This window comes from Dermacentor silvarum, chromosome 9 (genome assembly GCF_013339745.2).
Source record: "Dermacentor silvarum isolate Dsil-2018 chromosome 9, BIME_Dsil_1.4, whole genome shotgun sequence".
Lineage (NCBI taxonomy): Eukaryota > Metazoa > Arthropoda > Arachnida > Ixodida > Ixodidae > Dermacentor > Dermacentor silvarum.
In genome coordinates this window covers 157491294-157509722 of record NC_051162.1, presented here as the reverse complement: position 1 = coordinate 157509722, position 18429 = coordinate 157491294, and the positions used below count along the sequence as shown (strand labels likewise).

Genomic DNA, 18429 nt, shown 5'->3' with positions numbered 1-18429 from the left:
TCCATTTTGTCACTGAATAAAGACGGCACCGAGGCCACAATTGTTGCATCTTCGTGGATATCTGTTTGGGCTTCCTCGTCAAAGTGCGCAAGAAGGGGATGGTTCTGATGGCTCTTTTGACAGGACATGACAAGAACTTTATTTGAGTCCTGAGGAACTTAGGTCTAGGCGAGCCGAAGGCTCCCCCAGATTAAGTCGGTGGCTACGCCCACGATGGGGACCGGGAGACCAAGTCCCGTCGCGATGTCGTGAGCCCTCTGGACAGCCTGGAGTTGAACTTGAAGATTGCTGCTCTTGAGGATTCCTCCCATTGCTCTTTCGTGATGGGTGGAAAGACGTTAAGGGCTGGGCACAACCAGAGCATGTGATCAAAAGAGCTTGAGTTATGACCACATTTGCAGCACGACTGTGAATGGTCAGGGTCGATCCTGTTAAGGGATCGGGGAGTGGAGTACGAACGGGTTTGCAGAAGTCTGAGTGTGCTAGCCTGAGGTTTGTTCAATTTGGGGTGGGGGGGGGGGGTGGAAATGTCCTCCTACCGAGACGATAATGGAAACAATTTCGTGGAAAGTACATAATGGATCTTTGTGGATGTTGACCTCGTTCCGAGCCTGGCTACCCCCGACAGTGCGGTACGTGAAATCGCGCGCTTTCCGGTGGGCCGGCTCGTTAGGATTGCATCCAAGCGGGTTAACTGAGGCATCGATATGGGCTGGGAACCACGAGATGTGGTATCCTTCTTCGCTGCTTTTTTCTCCCTCATTTATGGCATTCTACTGTTCACTCAACCAGACGACGAAGGGCCTGTCTTCTTTTGTTACCCACATTAGTGCTTCAGCAATGCCTGAACATGTTGATGAAGCACTAGTGGTGGGCAAAGAGTAAGGGCTAAGAATCACCTAACAACCTTTTTGTCCAGTGGTTTCGAAAAAGTTTCCGCAGCTGCAATCTTCACAGTGTCTGGGTGAGTGCCTTCTGAACTGTTGACAAGGTGGAGGAAAAGGCGTTCCTGAAAGCCGGATTGACATTTCTGTGGCTAGGTTGCCAGGCCTACTGATCTAATAGCTTTCATCCCAATCCGCAGTCGTTCTACATGCTGATCTAATGTAGCAGAAAAAACCCGACATCATGAAGTGAAACGAGGCACAATGGGCATTTCAATCCGGAGACCACAGTGTTCATCATCCGCTGAAACGTGGAAGGTGCGAAAAAAGGCCGAACGGAAATATTTAGAACTCGCGTAGTACGTCTGGTGTCACAAATCCCATCTTTTCGCTACCTGGTTGAGCCCATTCTATCTGGCAGTATCACTTCTAAGGTTCAGGGAGGAAAAAAATTCACTTCTCTTAGTCCACCCAGAATATAATGAATTGTTTAAGAGTGGGTAAACTTGCCGCTTTTTGACGGCCTTCAGCTTCCCTTAATCAATGCAAAATCACAAGGTCTGGTCCTTCTTGTATTGTCCGTTTTGACCACAGGCGATGCCCATGAAGTTGCCAGCGGATGAATTTCGTCGTCTTTAAGCATTTCCTTAACTTGAATTTCGATGGCCTCTGTCTTTTGGTGACACTCGGTAGGGTTGCTGGCAAATAGGCTTCGCCGATTCGTCGACAATTATCTGATGTTTGGTGATACATGCACATCGGACTTTGGGTTACATTGAGAAGCATTCGACGAATTCTCTTACGATGTTTTTTATTTGCTCCTTCTGTGTGGGCAATAGACATAGTTCGATGTCGATGACGGCATAAGGGCAAATTCCACATTTCGAAAATTCGATGTAGCGGCCTTGGGAAGGCTCCGGTCTGTTACGTGGACGAAGTTATGAAGGCTGACAAAGACGGATTCCTTCGCAACAGCTCCCACCTCATTTCCAAAATTAGTCCGAAAAACATTGGCACATCAGCCACGCAGCGAAATAAGGCCTCTTGCCGTGCAGATCCCTATTTCGAGTAGGAGTCCGGTGTGGCTGCTTGCAATCCCTTCGTAGTCATTGCGACAGGTACGCTGGATCTCGGAGCAACCGTCACATGGTGCGCAATGCAGAGGGCATCAAAATTTTCATCGATGTCAAATGTTGAGAAACCCTACCTTGCTGTGAATGAAACAAGTGATTCCGGCAAGTGGATTACATCGCCACTAGCCTGCAAGAATGTCACGCCAATAATCAAAGCTCTTGAGCATTCGGGAAGCAAAATGAACCTAGCGATGAACGTGAAGACTCGTATTCCTACCTTAACAGGGCACTTGCATGTCGGGTTGATTAGGTGTACGCCAGGGCCGCGAACTCGTGGCCCTTCCCTAGAATAGTCAGCGCTTTCTTCAGTTCCTCGGCAACGTCACTACTAATTGCCGAATAACGTGTACCTGTATCCACTAAAGCATTTGCTTAGTTCTCGTCATCACACGTAAATTGGAAGCAACGGCACGGGTTCAGAAACCCGTGTCCCTCATGGTTCGGAATCATCAATGGAAGTTCTTCTGTTTTTGTCTCGGCAACGGTTTTACCTCCCTAGATCAGTGACTCTAGTTTTCCCGGTTAGGGCTATGTGAACGGCTTCTGGGAGAGCTTAATGACGGCACTGCTTCTTGCTTACTTCTTGTCCTTGCTCATGTCTGCATCAGCTAGGCGGAATAGGCGGGATACGTCTTCCGCCCTATATCGCCATGCATTCATTGTGGCGCTGGCGTCTTGCTTGGAGTCAGCTCCAGTCCTCTTCCTGCAGTCTGTACTTGGGGAAGTGGGAAGCAGCTCCTCTGGGAGAGCATCCCACGAAATGAAGGCTGCTTCGTAGTTTTCATATCACGTTCGTGCGTAATCCTCTAAAGCGAAGTAAATGTTTTGAAGTTTCCGCTCTCCGGTCGCACCCGTCAAACTCCGCGATGCGCTCAAAGCGTCCTAGCCAGCCCTTTCTGTCTTCAAATGCGTCACCGTGGAAAGGCTCCGGCTTCATCGGTGCATTCACTACCATGTGAGTTGGCGTGACTTTAGCTGTCATATCGGTAGCGTCTGCGTTGACAGGTGTTGACGCTCCGATAGCATACGGCAAAGGTGAAACTTCGAGGGGCTCACCACGTAGTTGACGACTGCTGGGTTGGTAAAGAATAGTCAGTTTGTTGGGACTTAGTGGCGTGAGTCCGGTCTACGTTTTCCGATTTGAGAAGGGCTTCAATTATTACCCAGCACCTCTACCAGAATTGTAACACACAGTTGTGAGATTTTAATTTAATTAGTTTACAATGGGCGAACTTGTGCGCAACAAGCAGGCAAAGTCCGAATACGGCTGCAGAGTAAAGTCTTTTCCCGAGAGTTCTACACTTCTTCTTCTCTGTCTTGTGTCCCGACCTGATGGCATGTTGGTGCGATTGCACGTGCCTTGCGAGCACACTTCACTGCTTCTCTCTTTCGCACGTAGCCGTACACAAGTGGATGGGCGCAGGAAACGGCTGGCGTGCGTGATTTGAAGGCAGCTTGTGTCAATGCTTAATGCTTTAAATGACAAAATTAACCGAAACACGATTACCGAACCTTATCTAAAGTTTACCACCACGAAGCTTGTCACTCACTCATCGCAAGTGGTGAAGCCATTCCCAATTATAACATTTTGTGCAGTTATTCTTGTAGTCTCTAGCTCTTACTGTTCGATGCCTAGTAGTACTCATTTACCTCGCTCTCTTCTGCTGCCAAGAATCTGTGTCTCTAATTTCTTAACAGATGGAGTAATATTGACTATTTGTTTCTAGTTTAGGTTGTCTGCACGATGGCGAAGATTCACCCTTTGGAAGTCAAGACATTCCTGGCTCACGGGAGTGTCCTTTCCAAGACGGGTACCTGATGAGTTACATACGGAAAGACAGTAACACGTACAAGTTTTCTCCGTGCAGCATCCAACAAATCAGAGAGACAGCAAGGTATGCTTCTTTCATTTCTTCTTTTTTGCACTATTCGTCATAGCAGATGATGAAATGGTAATGTATGAACACATGTGAGCGTCACTATAAAGTGTCTTATGTGTACTCGGCACTTTGGCGTGTTGAGGTATCCCACATCTTACAGTTAGTGCATAATGCATCATCCATGGTATATTGACTAGCATTTAAACTAATATGGGACTAGACAATTTGAAACAGTAAATAATGAGTGAAGTGCACACCGTAATTTCGCATCCAACTAAAACATTCCTTCGCGAATACATGAGAAAATCACCTGTTTAAATAGAAAGGCTCTACGGGGCCGTGATGAAATAAACGCTGGGTTTACGTGATGTATGTGGAATGTATACTATAAAAGTAACCTGAATAGAAACGTTCCAAAGAAATTTGGGCGCAAATGAAAGATAGTAACCCAGGAAATTAGAGTCAACACCTATGCCAGGCAAAATGAGCTGGCAATACACCTTCATACATATTTGATCTTACCAATACACCTTTCGGTAAGCCGCATTGACGCCAAGGCTACCTAGAATGGAGGCCCCACATGCTTGAGCATCTTGATGGGGCAGCGCAAACGACAGAGGCGCAAAGAAGGAACTCTCGACTAACGTTTTTGGATAGCAGCTCGGAAACGTGCAAAAACCCGTTAGGCGTGCCAAAGTAGGAGCGCAACAAGTAATGTACAGTCTGAGAAAAAGTAAAACTTAGCTGTAATTCTATATGCACATAAACTGTCGCACGGGCTCAGGAATGTAGCCGGCTGATTTGGTGTAAGGGTTCTTGTTTCTGCCCCTAACAAGATAAGCAATATCTTTGACAAGATTGAAAGAAAGTTGGCGAGAACAGCTTCCAGTGGTACTAAGAATACGTGCCTTGTTGAATGGGAGTTGTATGTCAGCTTCCTTTTTGCTGCGGTCTGGTTGACGTAGGCGAAACGGGTCGCTGTTTAAATATTAGATTGTCCTAGCACATGAGATCGCTAGAAGGTAGTTCGTACTCGTACTTCACACGGCGTTGTTCAGAACACGGACGCACTCCAATCTTTAAAGATACAATCATTTCAGTAGACGGTAAGCAGGTCACGAGGAACATTATTGAGGCCAACCGTATAAAGGAAATAGAAACGTGATTTGTAAGCGCGCCGTCAATAATTCTGTATGACAGCGAATTTTCATTTTTGTACCACTTCATATATATTATAGGATAAGATTACACGTCTGGACGGCCTTGTTTGCTGTTTGTAAATGCTTTGAAAATGGCGTCGTCGATATCAGAGAACGTGGTTGTAGGTTTTAGTTTTGTTACGTGAGCTTTCCAATGAAGTTAGTTGCGAGTCAGTGCTGTCCTGTATGACAGAAATGGTTTGCAAAGTGATGGGGTATGAACACAGTTTTACAGAAAGAACGCAATCAGACGTGCACACAAGGCTTAGGCCAGTTTTCTTCATAGATGCGCTGCCCAGGGGTGGTCCCGGCAATTTATTGATCTGAATAAAATTTGAAATGAGAGGCATCATCCCTTGGTTGGGAGCAGGAACACAGTGCTAGGAAGAAGTGAGGACGCTTGCCACGTAACTTCGGTTCTTTTGAACGTATGGTCAGAGGAGACTTACTGATGCATGACCTCCGGCTGCAGTGGTTTAAACACACATGATTTAAACCATAGGAAATTTTCACATATGGTTCACACAGGACGAGTGCTTTCTTTAACAATTCCATTGAAGTTTTAGGTGGCTTGAAGTGAAACACAGTACCAGTTTTATGCCTGGTGTTTCCCAAGCATTTCTCAAAATGTTTCCGCAAGATATTTTTTTTTGTTTTCGTTGATTTTGCATACGGTCGATGTTTTTTGCACATTTAGGCAAAAAAGAAACACGTTATCGGTGTGTTTATGTTTGCCGTAACTTTAGGGATATTTCACAGCCAACTACGGCGGCGTTTCCCGTAGCTCCGCGGTTGCGTTGCGGCAATGAAAACTTTCTATCAACCAGACAATCAGCCATAAATATTTTGAACATTGTTCAATTGTTGTTGTAAATTTGTGAGTTATACTTGCATCGTGTATGCCATACCATTATGCAAATAAAATGGACCTTTACTGCTTGAAAAGCGATTAGCGTGGGCTTGCGGAGGTAATCAAATTGCAAGAAACTTCCTTGCGTCTAGTGTACCGTGTCGTGGCATCGCAACGCCACGATCGTGATGGCTGCTACTTCATGCGTTTTCTTAGACGCAACTTGTACAATAACAGTATTTTCTGGGTGGTTCGACAAATTTGAGTTCAACTAGTACAGATGCGGCCTGCGTTTGTAGCGGTAGCATGCCCAAATGGATTGCACTGTCTTTCAACGCAAAGGTTTCGTGACTGTGGATGAACACTGCAAAAGTTAGCATTTACGTAGACGTAACGCTTTCTATTTAATGAAACGATCAGGACGTAAAAATGACGTCCTGAAAGCGGTTCTCAGTGAACGTCATAGCCGCAGATCACCGACTATAGCCAGTGTAAGTCAGCTTAGCATTGAAAACGAAGAAAAAAAAGTAGGTTGAATATATAATAGTCGCCTCATACATAATCAAAATGATTGCTATATTTCTGGTAAATCTTTTGCAAACGTAATGTGTTTTTATATTATTTCGAGGAGCGCTGTCAAGGACTTAGTAAAAAAAAAACTGGAGAAAAACCTCCATCGCGCAGGAAGTCCAGCAAGGCTCTGCACTTACATCTATCTTGACTCCAGTTGTTTCTACTAAAAGTGTTCAAATGTTTACTATCTATTTAGGACACACTAGCCTTTCATGTTTGACATGTTTCTTGCGTGAAGTCCAATCCCATGGTCATCTGCTGCCATCCTTTTTAATGGTAAAAGAAAAAAAATGATGCGTAAATATCTTCTTTGTTTACGGAAAATCGGTTACATGTACAACCATACATCAATTATTTATTGATCTTGTTTTCACTGGTTCTGACACTTATTTACCCGGAGTATCTCTATCATAACGAATGTGGAAAAATGCTTGTGAAGTCTAATAAAACGTCCTTTGCAGGAAAAAAACCTTATTTCCTTAGGCAAAAAACCGAGATTCGCGTCTTAAGAAACTTGAGAGATAATCCCACTGTCTACAGTCCCATGAGGCGCATCTGTTGCAATAACACAGTTGCATTTCTCAAAACCTTTGGCGTCTCGTGTTTTTAAGAACGCGGAAAGCCAATAACAATAGCTCGTAAAATTGCTGTGTCAATGAACTTTTTTAGAGAACCGGAGCCTAAGAATGCTAAAGTGGGCTTCTCTTCTACTGAAAAACACCTATCTGTCCATGAAACCTTATCTTTGTTTAGAACATTTGCGGAAATCACAGTAAGTGCACAAGTGTTTAAAACGTATGTTTAGACTTTTAAGCTTACACAAAAGGTACAAGTGAAGTTAAATGCAGTGTATTTCGCGAAAATTGTGGTGTACTGTATCGCACAACTGCAATTTTCAAATTTAGGTCCCAAGTTGGGTCCTGCCTCTACGTTAAAAACAATAATCGGACGTCAATGAAATACTATTCTTATCTCCCCGGAGAAATGATGACCAGGACTAAGCAGTGTCAGAATGCTTTTCCAACTCTGAGGAATGTAGAGTTCATAGAAGTGAGTACATCAGCACATTATCAACTTACCAATAGCAATTTTTTGCTTTCTAAGGGCAAATACAAAAATGCGCTCAGTGTTGCCGCTAGGTAAGTGAAATACAGCACTGTTCTTCGAGTGTATGAACGTATTTTTCTTTTTTTCTCGAGGGTTTGCGCCAAGGTATGTGAGGAATAAAAGCAAACCCAATAGCTATTTGTAACTCGGCATTGTGTTGGAACTTGTGCAATGTTTCTGCAATTTTAGCGTACAATTCTTTATGTACAAGTTGTCAAGTAAGCAGTGCTGCAACTCATATCTATTGGTACTTAGAAACAACTCACAACTATTGGCACGAGCATTCTAAGTGAACTCTACTTTCATTAACGAACAACATATAAATTTTTCCAACAACTCTATTCATTTGATGTGCCAAAACTGGCACCACCGATTCCGCTTTCTTAGCAATGAATTTCGCAACTACGGCTGGTATAACGTCAAACTATTGCAATCTTTGTTCATGCCAAATCGGCCATTAGCCCTCCGTGATAGGTCTAAAATGCTCCAACTTAGCCCTTATGGGCGGCCGTCACGCCTATATGGGCAGACCTGGAGCGTTTCTGACGAGTCGAGTTCGGTTCGGACTGTGCGGTTACTATAAGGTTACGCTAAACACGATATTTGAGATCAAAAAGGAAACACAACCGAAAGCGGAGGAGCTATTTACCGGGCTGGTAGGTGGAAAATATTTTCCAAAGATAGACCTAAGCAGAGCGTATCAGCAGGTGGAAATAAATTGCGATTCCAAGCATAAATAGCCACAAAGGGTATTTCAGACTTGATGGGCTCTTGCGGTATTTCATACCATTATGTATAATATGCTGAAAGGGTTGAATGCTGTGAGATGTTATCTAAACGACATGCTGATCACTGATACTGGGTGTTTCATCAGCCAGCTGCTAACAACATACAGTAAGTTTCATTCGCATAGAAGGCTTCGTTTCATTTTTAAGACTGGACTATTACATTTGCGGCACCACGTATATTTCGCGTTTGCACATCTTTATATTTGGTGTCGAAGCAGATGTTCTGTTCGATTGTGCATGTTTGTTATAAATAGGAGTCTGCGATATCAATTATCAAATCACAAGAGTGAAAACGTATATAGTGGAAAAGGTACTTGGACAGTTAGAAGAGACTAATGCGAACTATAGAAAAATACAACATATCTCAAATAAAACCGATGAAGTCATTAGGCTGCTAAGGATAATTAGCAATAGACGTAGAGGCCTGGGGGAAGAGAGTGCTTTAAGGCTAGCTCATGCTATTGCTGTCATTTAACTTATGTGGCTGGATTATTTAAAAGGACGCAGGTAGAACTTAACAAACATAACACGATGAGCAGGAAGCTCGTTAAAGCTACCCTAGGGATACCGATTAACACTGCAACCTAGAGATAGATGAGTATAGGGGTGCACCACACAATGGAGGAAATTGCGGAGGCTTAGCAGCTAGCGCATCAGGAAAGATTAACAAATACACGAGCCTGCAGGAATGTACTACAGGCAATAGGGGCATAGCTAAATAGGTCAAGGCGCCCAAATGAAAGATGACGTGGAGTTGAGTGCTGAGATTAGGGATATGATTAGTGCAACCCCCTCCCTAAAAACATGCACCCAGAGCACAATATCAAAAGGAGGAAGGCAAGAGCAAAAGCACTGTTGCGGGAGATAAAACAGCAGATTCAACAGGCGGTTTTCGTAGATGCTGCCTGGTTGAAAGGGAAAGAAGCATATACTGCCGCAGTAGCAAACATTCAAGCCAAGGTACAAGATGCCATCACTGTATTTACCAAAGATTCCATGGTGGCGGAGCAAGTGGCAATTGCTCTAGCCATCAGGAACAATCATTGAACTTTCATTTACAGCGATTCCAAAGCTCCTATAAAAGCTTTCGATAAAGGCTATGTGGACGGGGTTGCACCTAAACTTATTGAAAACACTATGACTATGGCAACTGAAATCCAATGGTTTCCTGTGCATATGGGAGAAGTGGACGAGACCCAGGTTAACGTCAATGAGGTTACTCGTGACCTGGCTCGAGGATTTGCTAGCCGTGACAGTCACAACCGAGCCACCCACCACAAGGCCAGGCAATTTAGAGATCATGTATTAATCTATTATGAGATTACTAAACACTACTATCTAGGAGGCACACAATTTACATCGCCACATTCAAAGCTGAACAGGGCGCAGGCAGTTTCACTGCGACTATTGCACTGCGACGCCGTACCACCTTGATAAAATTTGTCCGGGAAGGGAGGTCAAAAAAGATTGTCATGCGTGGAATCGCATCATTGGGATCAGACACATGCTTGCGGGATGCCCTGCGACTCTCACAACCCTGTAAAAGAATGGCTCCATTGGAAGAAGATGCTACAGAGTTCATCGTTTCAAGATTGGCTACAGGCTGTCCAGAGGGCCCCCGATGTTGCTGAAGGGCTGGGTCTAATCGTGGGTGCAGCCCGCCTTGCCTTGAAAAAGTCGAGCCTCAGGTCTTCTGTAAATAAAAAGTTTCCACACACAGTTCATTATGTGATGCACATTAGGAATGCAATTACGTTAAGTCTCACCTTTTCAGCCTACCTGACTATAATGAGCGGATGAGCGGAGACATTATGAAACCACTGTTGATGGCTGCCCGAATATGCGACAGTTTCACTTAATCATGCAACAGCCCCGCGCGAAATAAGAGTGCACAGACACGACTTAATAAGGAAAGCAAATGCAGGGACAAATACACGTGGCAGATATAGAGAGTAAAGTGCTTGGCTGGGCTCATAGACCTAATTAAAAGCCTATCAACCAGCATTTTGCGCTGTGGGTATTCTAATAAAGATCACCGGTGTACACAACTGTTACATTTGGAAACACAGTCTGCCTGCTTGCTTGCAAAGCGACCATTCACACTAGTCAAAACTTCTCCATTTGAAGTTCGTCTTCTCGATAAGATCTCATATGGTTATATGAATATTTTATGTGCCATTGAAAAGTTTAGCTATCAAGAAAGTTCCGGAAAAGCCCTTCTTATTTTTTCCTTTAGTTTCTGATTCCCCTCTTCCTTATATCATCTAACACCTGCTGCAGAGATCGAAGAAAAAGTCAGCGTTCCCTACTGCAGAAAAAATTTTGTGCGATATTCTAATGCTCTCTTTCCCAGTTTTGCCTCACGTCCCTGAGATTTGTGGTGTCGTAATGTAACGTTTATATAGTCAGGATGATAATCAATCTTGCGCCAGTGAAATATTTTTCAGTATACAGATAAAATATTGATTGCTGAATAACTACAGAAAATAATACATTTTTGTGTCAGAGTGTTGCGAAACTGCTTCTGCTGAGTTGATATTTTTGTGCTATTCTCATAATGGCATCTTTGTATTCCAAAACCATAAAGTAATGGGGTAGTGTGTTCTTTGCTTTAATATAGATAATGGTAACTCAGTACTACTTCGCGAGTATTGCCTCAGTAAAGTTCGTGCTACAGTTTGGGACGCTGGACTTTTCTCTTCGCAAGGTATGATTAAAAATTATATGCAAGCTTAGTATTTGCTCAACAGTGCTACACATAATATCCTGGCAAGAGCACTGCACGGGCCGATTTTTCAGCCCGGGCCCGGCCCAGCCCGTTTTTACGTTGGGCTGCCCGCCGGAGCCCGATCAAAACTTTTATGGCGAGACCCGGGCCCGGCCCGGCCCGCCACCCCTTTACCTTAGGCTCGAGCCCAGCCCGAGCCCGGCTAGAAACCGGCCCGAACCCGGCCCAAGACCAAAAAAATACAAGTTTTTCAGAGTTGAGAAGCCCGAGAATAGCTCGCTGCACGTTGCATGCACACCACCAGAAAGCCGGAGCCCGGCCCGGGCCCGTGTCAAAAAGCACACGCCGTGCCCGAGCCCGGCCCGAGCGCGTGAAAAAACTGCTCTACCCGGCCCGGCCCGGCCCGCGGGCCGCGCAGGCCCCGGGCTTTCGGGTAAGTCCGAGCCCGTGCAGTGCTCTAATCCTGGCCTTGAGTATATGCTTCCCATGTGCCCGATTCCATTGATAGCAAGTGGTAACCTACCAGGAATGAATGATATGAAACGGTGCTTTTAAATACCTTCTCAAAACCAAAATTATTATTACGTTTGTAAAACACAAACTTGTCCTGTTTTTCAGGAAATGGGAGTGAAAGACTGTAGCATTCGCTGTGGAACTACCGGCAAGAAACGGGATACGGAACCCAAACGTCTTCACTTGAGCGATGGAAGTCCCTGTAAAACCAAGAATGGCAGGACATACGTGAGCACTGTCTCCTTCAATATTCCCCTTTTCAAAATGTTTTTGAAACTTTCAAAGTACTTTCTAGGGGCCGTTGGGTTGTAGCACACTGGTTCGCACAGTACCTGTGAAACGATAATTACACTTATTAACAAAATACACGCATAGGTTCGCACTGTCGTGATGCTGGGGAGTTAGAACAGCCTAGGAAAATAAACTTAGCAGCTGCATTGTAAATTCGCCCTAATCTACCTTATTTCACCTTAATCGAACTTATTCCACCTTCATCCTCCCTAGTCCTCCTTAATCCACCTTAATCCTACTTCATCCACCTTAATCTACTTAATCCTCCTTCATACACCTTAATCGACCTTAGTCTACCTTAATCCACCTTAATCCTAGTCGACTTTATTCCACCCTAATGTACCCTAATCCACCTTAATCCATTCTAATCCACCTTAATTGTTGGATTGGTGGGCAGACTGTGACGTAATGGTCATCCATCACTGGTTTTTACACCTATGTTAAGGAACCTACATACATAGGCTACTGTGTAATCAATATGGTCGACGCGACTTTTTTCTACACACCGTATCGACGCACGCACTTTTGCAAGGAACCTAGCCATATACAGCTTCGTTGTAAAACATGTAACACTAATATCACATATCTTTGCAAGCCTAACAGCAAACGCACATTACTTTGCTATAGTTGTGCAGAGAAAAGGTTCCGCTGCTCGATCATACTTGCTTCGATACATGCATGACGCAAATGGAGGTAATGTTAGCATCGCGTGCGGCGCTCCGTAGCTAGGCTGTGCGTTTGTCTATCTGAACGGGAGTGGTCATGTTCGACATAGCTCATTAGGTCATAGTAGGTATAATTTATCTAACTCAAGCTGGTGCTCATCAGGCTTTAGAAGGCGTACAAGTATGTAGTTTTTTTTTTTGCAGAAAACTTGTACTTGATCGACTAGGCGGCTTTGCGTTGGACACGTAAGGTCTACGAATAGCGTGATGAGACTCGGGAAGACAGGGAGAGGAAGGTCAATACTCGCCCAACCGCTTTGACCGCTGTGGGACGTGTCCATCTCGATTGGGAGGGGAAGGGAGAGGAGGCAAGAGTAGCTGTTTGAGGCGAGCGCAGAAGTCCCATCCCTGTGCAGAGGGTTGAGAGGCTCAGGGCAGTTTTGGACTAGAATAGTAATTTCTGTACCCTGTTGCCCAAACACCATCTGCAACAGAAACGGGCCCTCTGCGAATATGGAACGAGCCCGACTGTAAAATTCGGCCGTAACACTCCCGCTTGCGGTGACATAAATTAAACATGTAAGCCTTGTAATATGTAAATAAATGTACGTTGTGTATTCCGTTATGTCATTTCTGTACCCTAGCGCCCATTGACCATCTGCCGCACCAGACGTTTGAGGTACCCCACTGCAGCTGCATCGCTGATACAGTCTACCCACTTCTTTTCATTTATCGCATTCCTCCATGTTACACTGTAGACGTAATGAGACCAGATTTTTCGGACACCAAAGTGAGAGAGGGGTGTGTGTGTGTGGGGGGGGGTGGCTTTAACGTTTGGCACTGTTTCAGTGAATGTAGCTACGGCATGGTTCCATAATCATGACTGAGAGCCCCGTACTTCGGAGTTTGTCGCATAAATTCAAATTGTCAAATTATTTTCTGTCGCGAGATTTGTTTTTGATTTTGTCTTATTGGATTATACTGAAAACGTTGATCATGGGCACAGGCCCATCACCTTTGCCACAATAGCCACTCACACAGAAAGATGTCCTTCTAGTGATTCCTCAGAAAAGGAGAAGTGATTGGTAGCCCTTAGGATACGAATTACGTGTGGAAGTTGGATGCCATGATGGCGCAGATCTAGGACTGGCATCAGTGGCACCACGAGGGTTTGCTCGACAAAATTCCAGTACTATGGTATTTCTGTACCAGTTTATTAAGAGACCGGGCTTGGTAGTGGAGACCTGAAGCTAAACCGTAGAGCCACGGGTTTAGGCCCATGTAGCAGAGTCTTCATATGAATGGGCAGTGTGACGGCCTACTGGTACCGCAGCGGAAAAGAAATGAGTAAGCTGGCGGCATTCGCCGGCATTTTCATCAGCCTCAGACAGTGATGTACTCGCTGTATGAGGTCGGTAATGAAGGATACAGCCAAATATTTTAGGATCATCATCATCATCATCATCATCATCATCATCAGCCTATATTTATGTCCACTGCAGGGCGAAGGCCTTTCCCTGTGATCTCCAAGTACCCCTGTCTTGCGCTTGCTGGTTCCAACTTGCGCCTGCACATTTCCTAACTTCATCACCCCACCTAGTTTTCTGCCGTCTTCGACTGTGCTTCCCGTCTCTTGGTATCCATTCTGTAGTTTTAATGGTCCACCAGTTATCCATCCTACGCATTACATGGCTTGCCCAGCTCCATTTCTTCCGCTCAATGTCAACTAGAATATCGGCTATCTCCGTTTGTTCTCTGATCTACACCGCTCTATTCCTGTCTCTTAACGTCGGGCCTAACATTTTTCGTTCCATCGCTCTTTGTGCGGTCCTTAACTTCTTCTCGAGCTTCTTTGTTAACCTCCAAATTTCTGCCGCATATGTTAGCACCGATGGACTGCAATGATTGTACACTTTTCTTTTCAACGACAGAGGTAAGCCCCAGTCAAGATTTGGCAATGCCTGCCGTATCCACTCCAACCCCATTTTATTCTTCAGTAAATTTTTGTCTCTCTCTTCTGTAAATTTCTTTCTCATGATCAGGGCCCCCTGTGAGTAATTAACTTTAGATAAACGTACTCATTTACAGACTCTAGAGGTTGACTGGCAATCCTGAATTCTTGTTACCTTGCTAGGCTATTGAACATTATCTTTGTCTTCTGCATATTGATCTTCAACCCCCCTCACTTTCTCGGTTAAGGTCCTCAATCATTTGTTGTAATTCGTACCCATTGTTGCTGCATAGGACAATGTCATCTGCAAACCGAAGGTTGCTGAGATACGTGTCGTTCATCCTCACTCCTAAGCCTGCCCGACCTAAGAGCTCGAATACTTCTTCTAAGTATGTAGTGAATAGCATTGGAGAGGTTGTGTCTCCTTGCCTGATCCCCTTCCTGATAGGTATCTTTCTGCTATTCATGTGGACAACCAAAGTGGCTGTGGTATCCTTGTAGATATTTGCCAAGATATTCACGTATGCCTCCTGTACTCCTGGATTACGCAATGCCACTATTAGAATATTCCCACCGAAATATACAACTATATAGTTGTCAGAAGAAAATGTTGTAGTAGCTTAGTATAAGCACATATGAAAAAAGGAAGAGCCTGGTTCTAGTTAGCTTTGTCGCAGGGGAAGCATGTGAGGCGTGCATGAGTCGCGCCTCGGCGGAAGCACAATGTGTAGCAAAATGAAGGTTGTAACGAGGTGTGTTTCTTAGTGTGAGCACATGGTAGCGTTGCCGTTACCGCATAGCCTGTTAAGTTGTTAAGTGATGCACAGCGATTATAATCCACCACTTACCAGCCAGAGGTAATGGAAGCTGTCCGTATCTGTCGATGCCAACGCGCAGGTTCGACTAGGGCAACGAAGGGGCTGTGACAGGTTGGTTTGTCTAGGTTGACATTTTCAGTCTTGGCAATGACAGTATTTCCGACAAAACTTTTACATGTAGTTCCGTATGCCAAAATATTAAGTAGGAGGCACAGTCGAGCGTACATCTCATGAGGCTGGCTTGTATCCACAATGGGTCAACAGGCAAAGCGGTTCATGTGGCAACGTAAAGATGACGAGTAATAGTGACTTGCGACCGTCGCTAAGTTATATAGATGGCCATGAGCAAGAACATAAAGGTCATTGGCATGCTACTACGCATTTTGCCTTTGCTCCTGTTTCTGTTCCTGTAGAGAAAGAAAGAAACAAATAAATGAAGTATACATTACGCAAGGCGAAATGACTCGTTTGTCAGCGTCGAGCACGAGCCGGTTACGGTGTGGATATTGAAATAACATGGCCATAAAAGAAGCCGAGAGGATGTTTTTACCACTCGAAAGTCTTGTCACGGGGAACAGGTAACGTGATTGCAGGTACAAAATGAATTCCTCAAAGGCCCATCTGACAAGCTGATAACAAGCCGAAAGGTCTGTGTCACCGCGACGGACTCTCAGTGCGGCATGTATAGAGTCACCATGTCTAATGAAACGGCAGGAGTGTGAGCACAAGCCGGCGAAGCTTCAAAGTTTCTTGATGATCTTGGCTTTCGAATATTCGGCTACTGCGCAATGCTCAGCTACATCAGGAAGAATACCGTCTCTGTATTGTAGAACATGTCTGAGATGGCAGCGATGCATGCGAAAATAAAAAGAAAATAAAAAAAAATTTACAGCGTCAGAGCGTTAGTTGTGGACCGTCGACCGTTTAAGTGCCCACAAAATATTGCCCATCAAATACTCTGAAGTAGTTGGCGCGTTGCAGGGGCTGAAAGGCATTCCATCAATGTCGTATATTTTATGAGCAGTTATAAATGTAGTTTTAGGTTAGTTAGATGGTGCCATACAAACTTTCCAGTATCCAGAGCGTAACTACAAGGGGAAAAAAGTGCCGCTCACAAAAATTATCAAAGGCATCGTCGCTGCAGAAGGAAGGTCAATGACGTTTTCAATATAACCAGTAAAATTGTCGACGATCTTTTGAGATTGAATGGACAAACGTTACTCTGCATGAAACTCCCACTGAACGACCAGAAAGTTGGGAAAGCTGCTCCTAAAACCGGTTCATGTGGTATGGTTGGCTTCATTGTAACAAAACCATACGTTTGAAATGTTCCATAAGTAAAAAAAATCACATTCTTAAACTTGGCGCCACTGTCCTAACAGTCATAGGCACTATCTCCCTCGTAGGAAGACATTCGATAGCAGGCTGACATTTGTGTGCCATCTGTGTGCCCTTTGTGTGCGGATGTCTCGCTTACGCAAGGCACCAATTATCCAAGGGTGTGCGATAACATCGGAAGAGTATGAGTCGAGAGTATGAGTTGAGAAAGTGAAGAGATCCATGATTTACCAGGACCACTACGTCCACCAAACGCAATTAGATTCGTTAAGATGAAACAAGGGCAAACAGGAGGCGGTATCATGTGTGCCCCAAAACAGCCACCATACGCTGTAGTGTTGCGGTGGACATTCTGATTTGATAGTTTCCTCACAACCATAGGCTTTGAATTAGCAAAAACAAAGGTCTATTGAAGCTTGTATGTCACTGCCTGCCTACCACTGCGTTTTCTTGAAAATTCGTTCATCTAAACTTTATTCAGATTGGTTGGCCGCTTTGTAAGCATTTATTTTGGCTTTTTTGCAGAACTGCATCAATGGCTTATGCTTGAAGAAGAAAAAGTCATATGGACGCAAAGCGGTGCCATGAGGCTCTGGGAAACTGGGGAATGCGCGAAAATTTGCAAATTAAAGGGCAGTACCCGTGTTCTCCATGTGAACCAGTAGCATCTCTGTTCATTGCTTCATCAAAGGGTACACAGCGTGGTCAAAAACCTGTCAGTACCAGGAAAACCTAATCTCGATGAGCGTCACATTTTTTCCTCTACAAATGGCAAATGGCAGTCACAATTTTCAAGCACAGCAGTCGCCAATGCTACAAAATGCTACTTTTTAAACTTTTTTTTTGCAAAACGACGCTCAATTATCAGCCTAATGTTTGTACTGAAATATATAAAGATGTGTCGTGACATTTGCGGATTTTACAAGCCTAAAAGGTATTTTTAAGAGCCACTGCGGATACAGCAGCAGCTGATGGTATGGGATGTAAAGGCGTTCGATAAGTGTAAATAAATATGTTTTTAATTTATTGCTTGCCTCACATGGGGGCTGTTAAAAATTAGTGACATGCTCTGCACATATGATGTTTTAAGTTATAATCGAAGAAAGCGCTTCGGTTAAACCTATCGTGTTGACTTCAGGGGCGATCAGCAGCCCCTTATTACAAAAGTTTCAAAGAACAGACTGGAGGGCTAGTTGGTACAGCATAAGTTGAATTAAAGCTCGCAGGACGACAGATAGTATGTCTTCATATGATCTGTCCGCCTGCGTGCCCTTTTGCGCTCTACCCCACGTTATAAAACGTTCACGCACCTGCAACTTCTCAATGAATGATAAGGTTTGATCATGTTATACTTTAACTCATTCCTTTGCCTGAGTGAGTCAGAACAGTGTACGAGTAAAGTGTGCAATACAAGAGGTAAGACTCCCGTGCATCCGCGCTTAGCTGTGCGCGGCATAGGTGTGCCTTGGGTCAAGGGGTACACCCTGGGTGCTGAGCCGATGCCCAGTGCAAGGACATTTAGGTTCCCGTGGAGTGCAACACGCCACCTTGTCCTCGTCTTGTAGTAGACGGTCCCCACCGATTGACAGGGGAATGCAGCTGGTGACCGTTTCCTATGCTCCTCTAGATCTTTTATACTTTCCTCTTGTGTTTCCTTTCCATTGTAATAGCTGGTTGCTTCCAATATTTACGCTTTTTCCAAGGTGGCTTT

General features: G+C 44.5%; 1 protein-coding gene across 4 annotated transcripts in view; it reads left to right on the top strand.

Moving 5' to 3' along the window:
• LOC119464565 (venom metalloproteinase antarease TserMP_A-like) overlaps positions 1–17379 on the top strand; it is a 47150-nt gene extending 29771 nt beyond the window's left edge. For all 4 annotated transcript variants that reach the window (XM_049655754.1, XM_049655753.1, XM_037725582.2 and 1 more), the window contains 4 exons: positions 3745–3912; positions 7425–7569; positions 11761–11883; positions 17244–17379. In XM_049655754.1, coding sequence (XP_049511711.1) covers positions 3745–3912; positions 7425–7569; positions 11761–11883; positions 17244–17306 — 499 coding nt within the window. In that variant the 3' untranslated portion in view covers positions 17307–17379. The remainder of the gene's footprint in view (positions 1–3744; positions 3913–7424; positions 7570–11760; positions 11884–17243) is intronic.
• The last annotated feature ends 1050 nt before the right edge of the window (positions 17380–18429 follow it).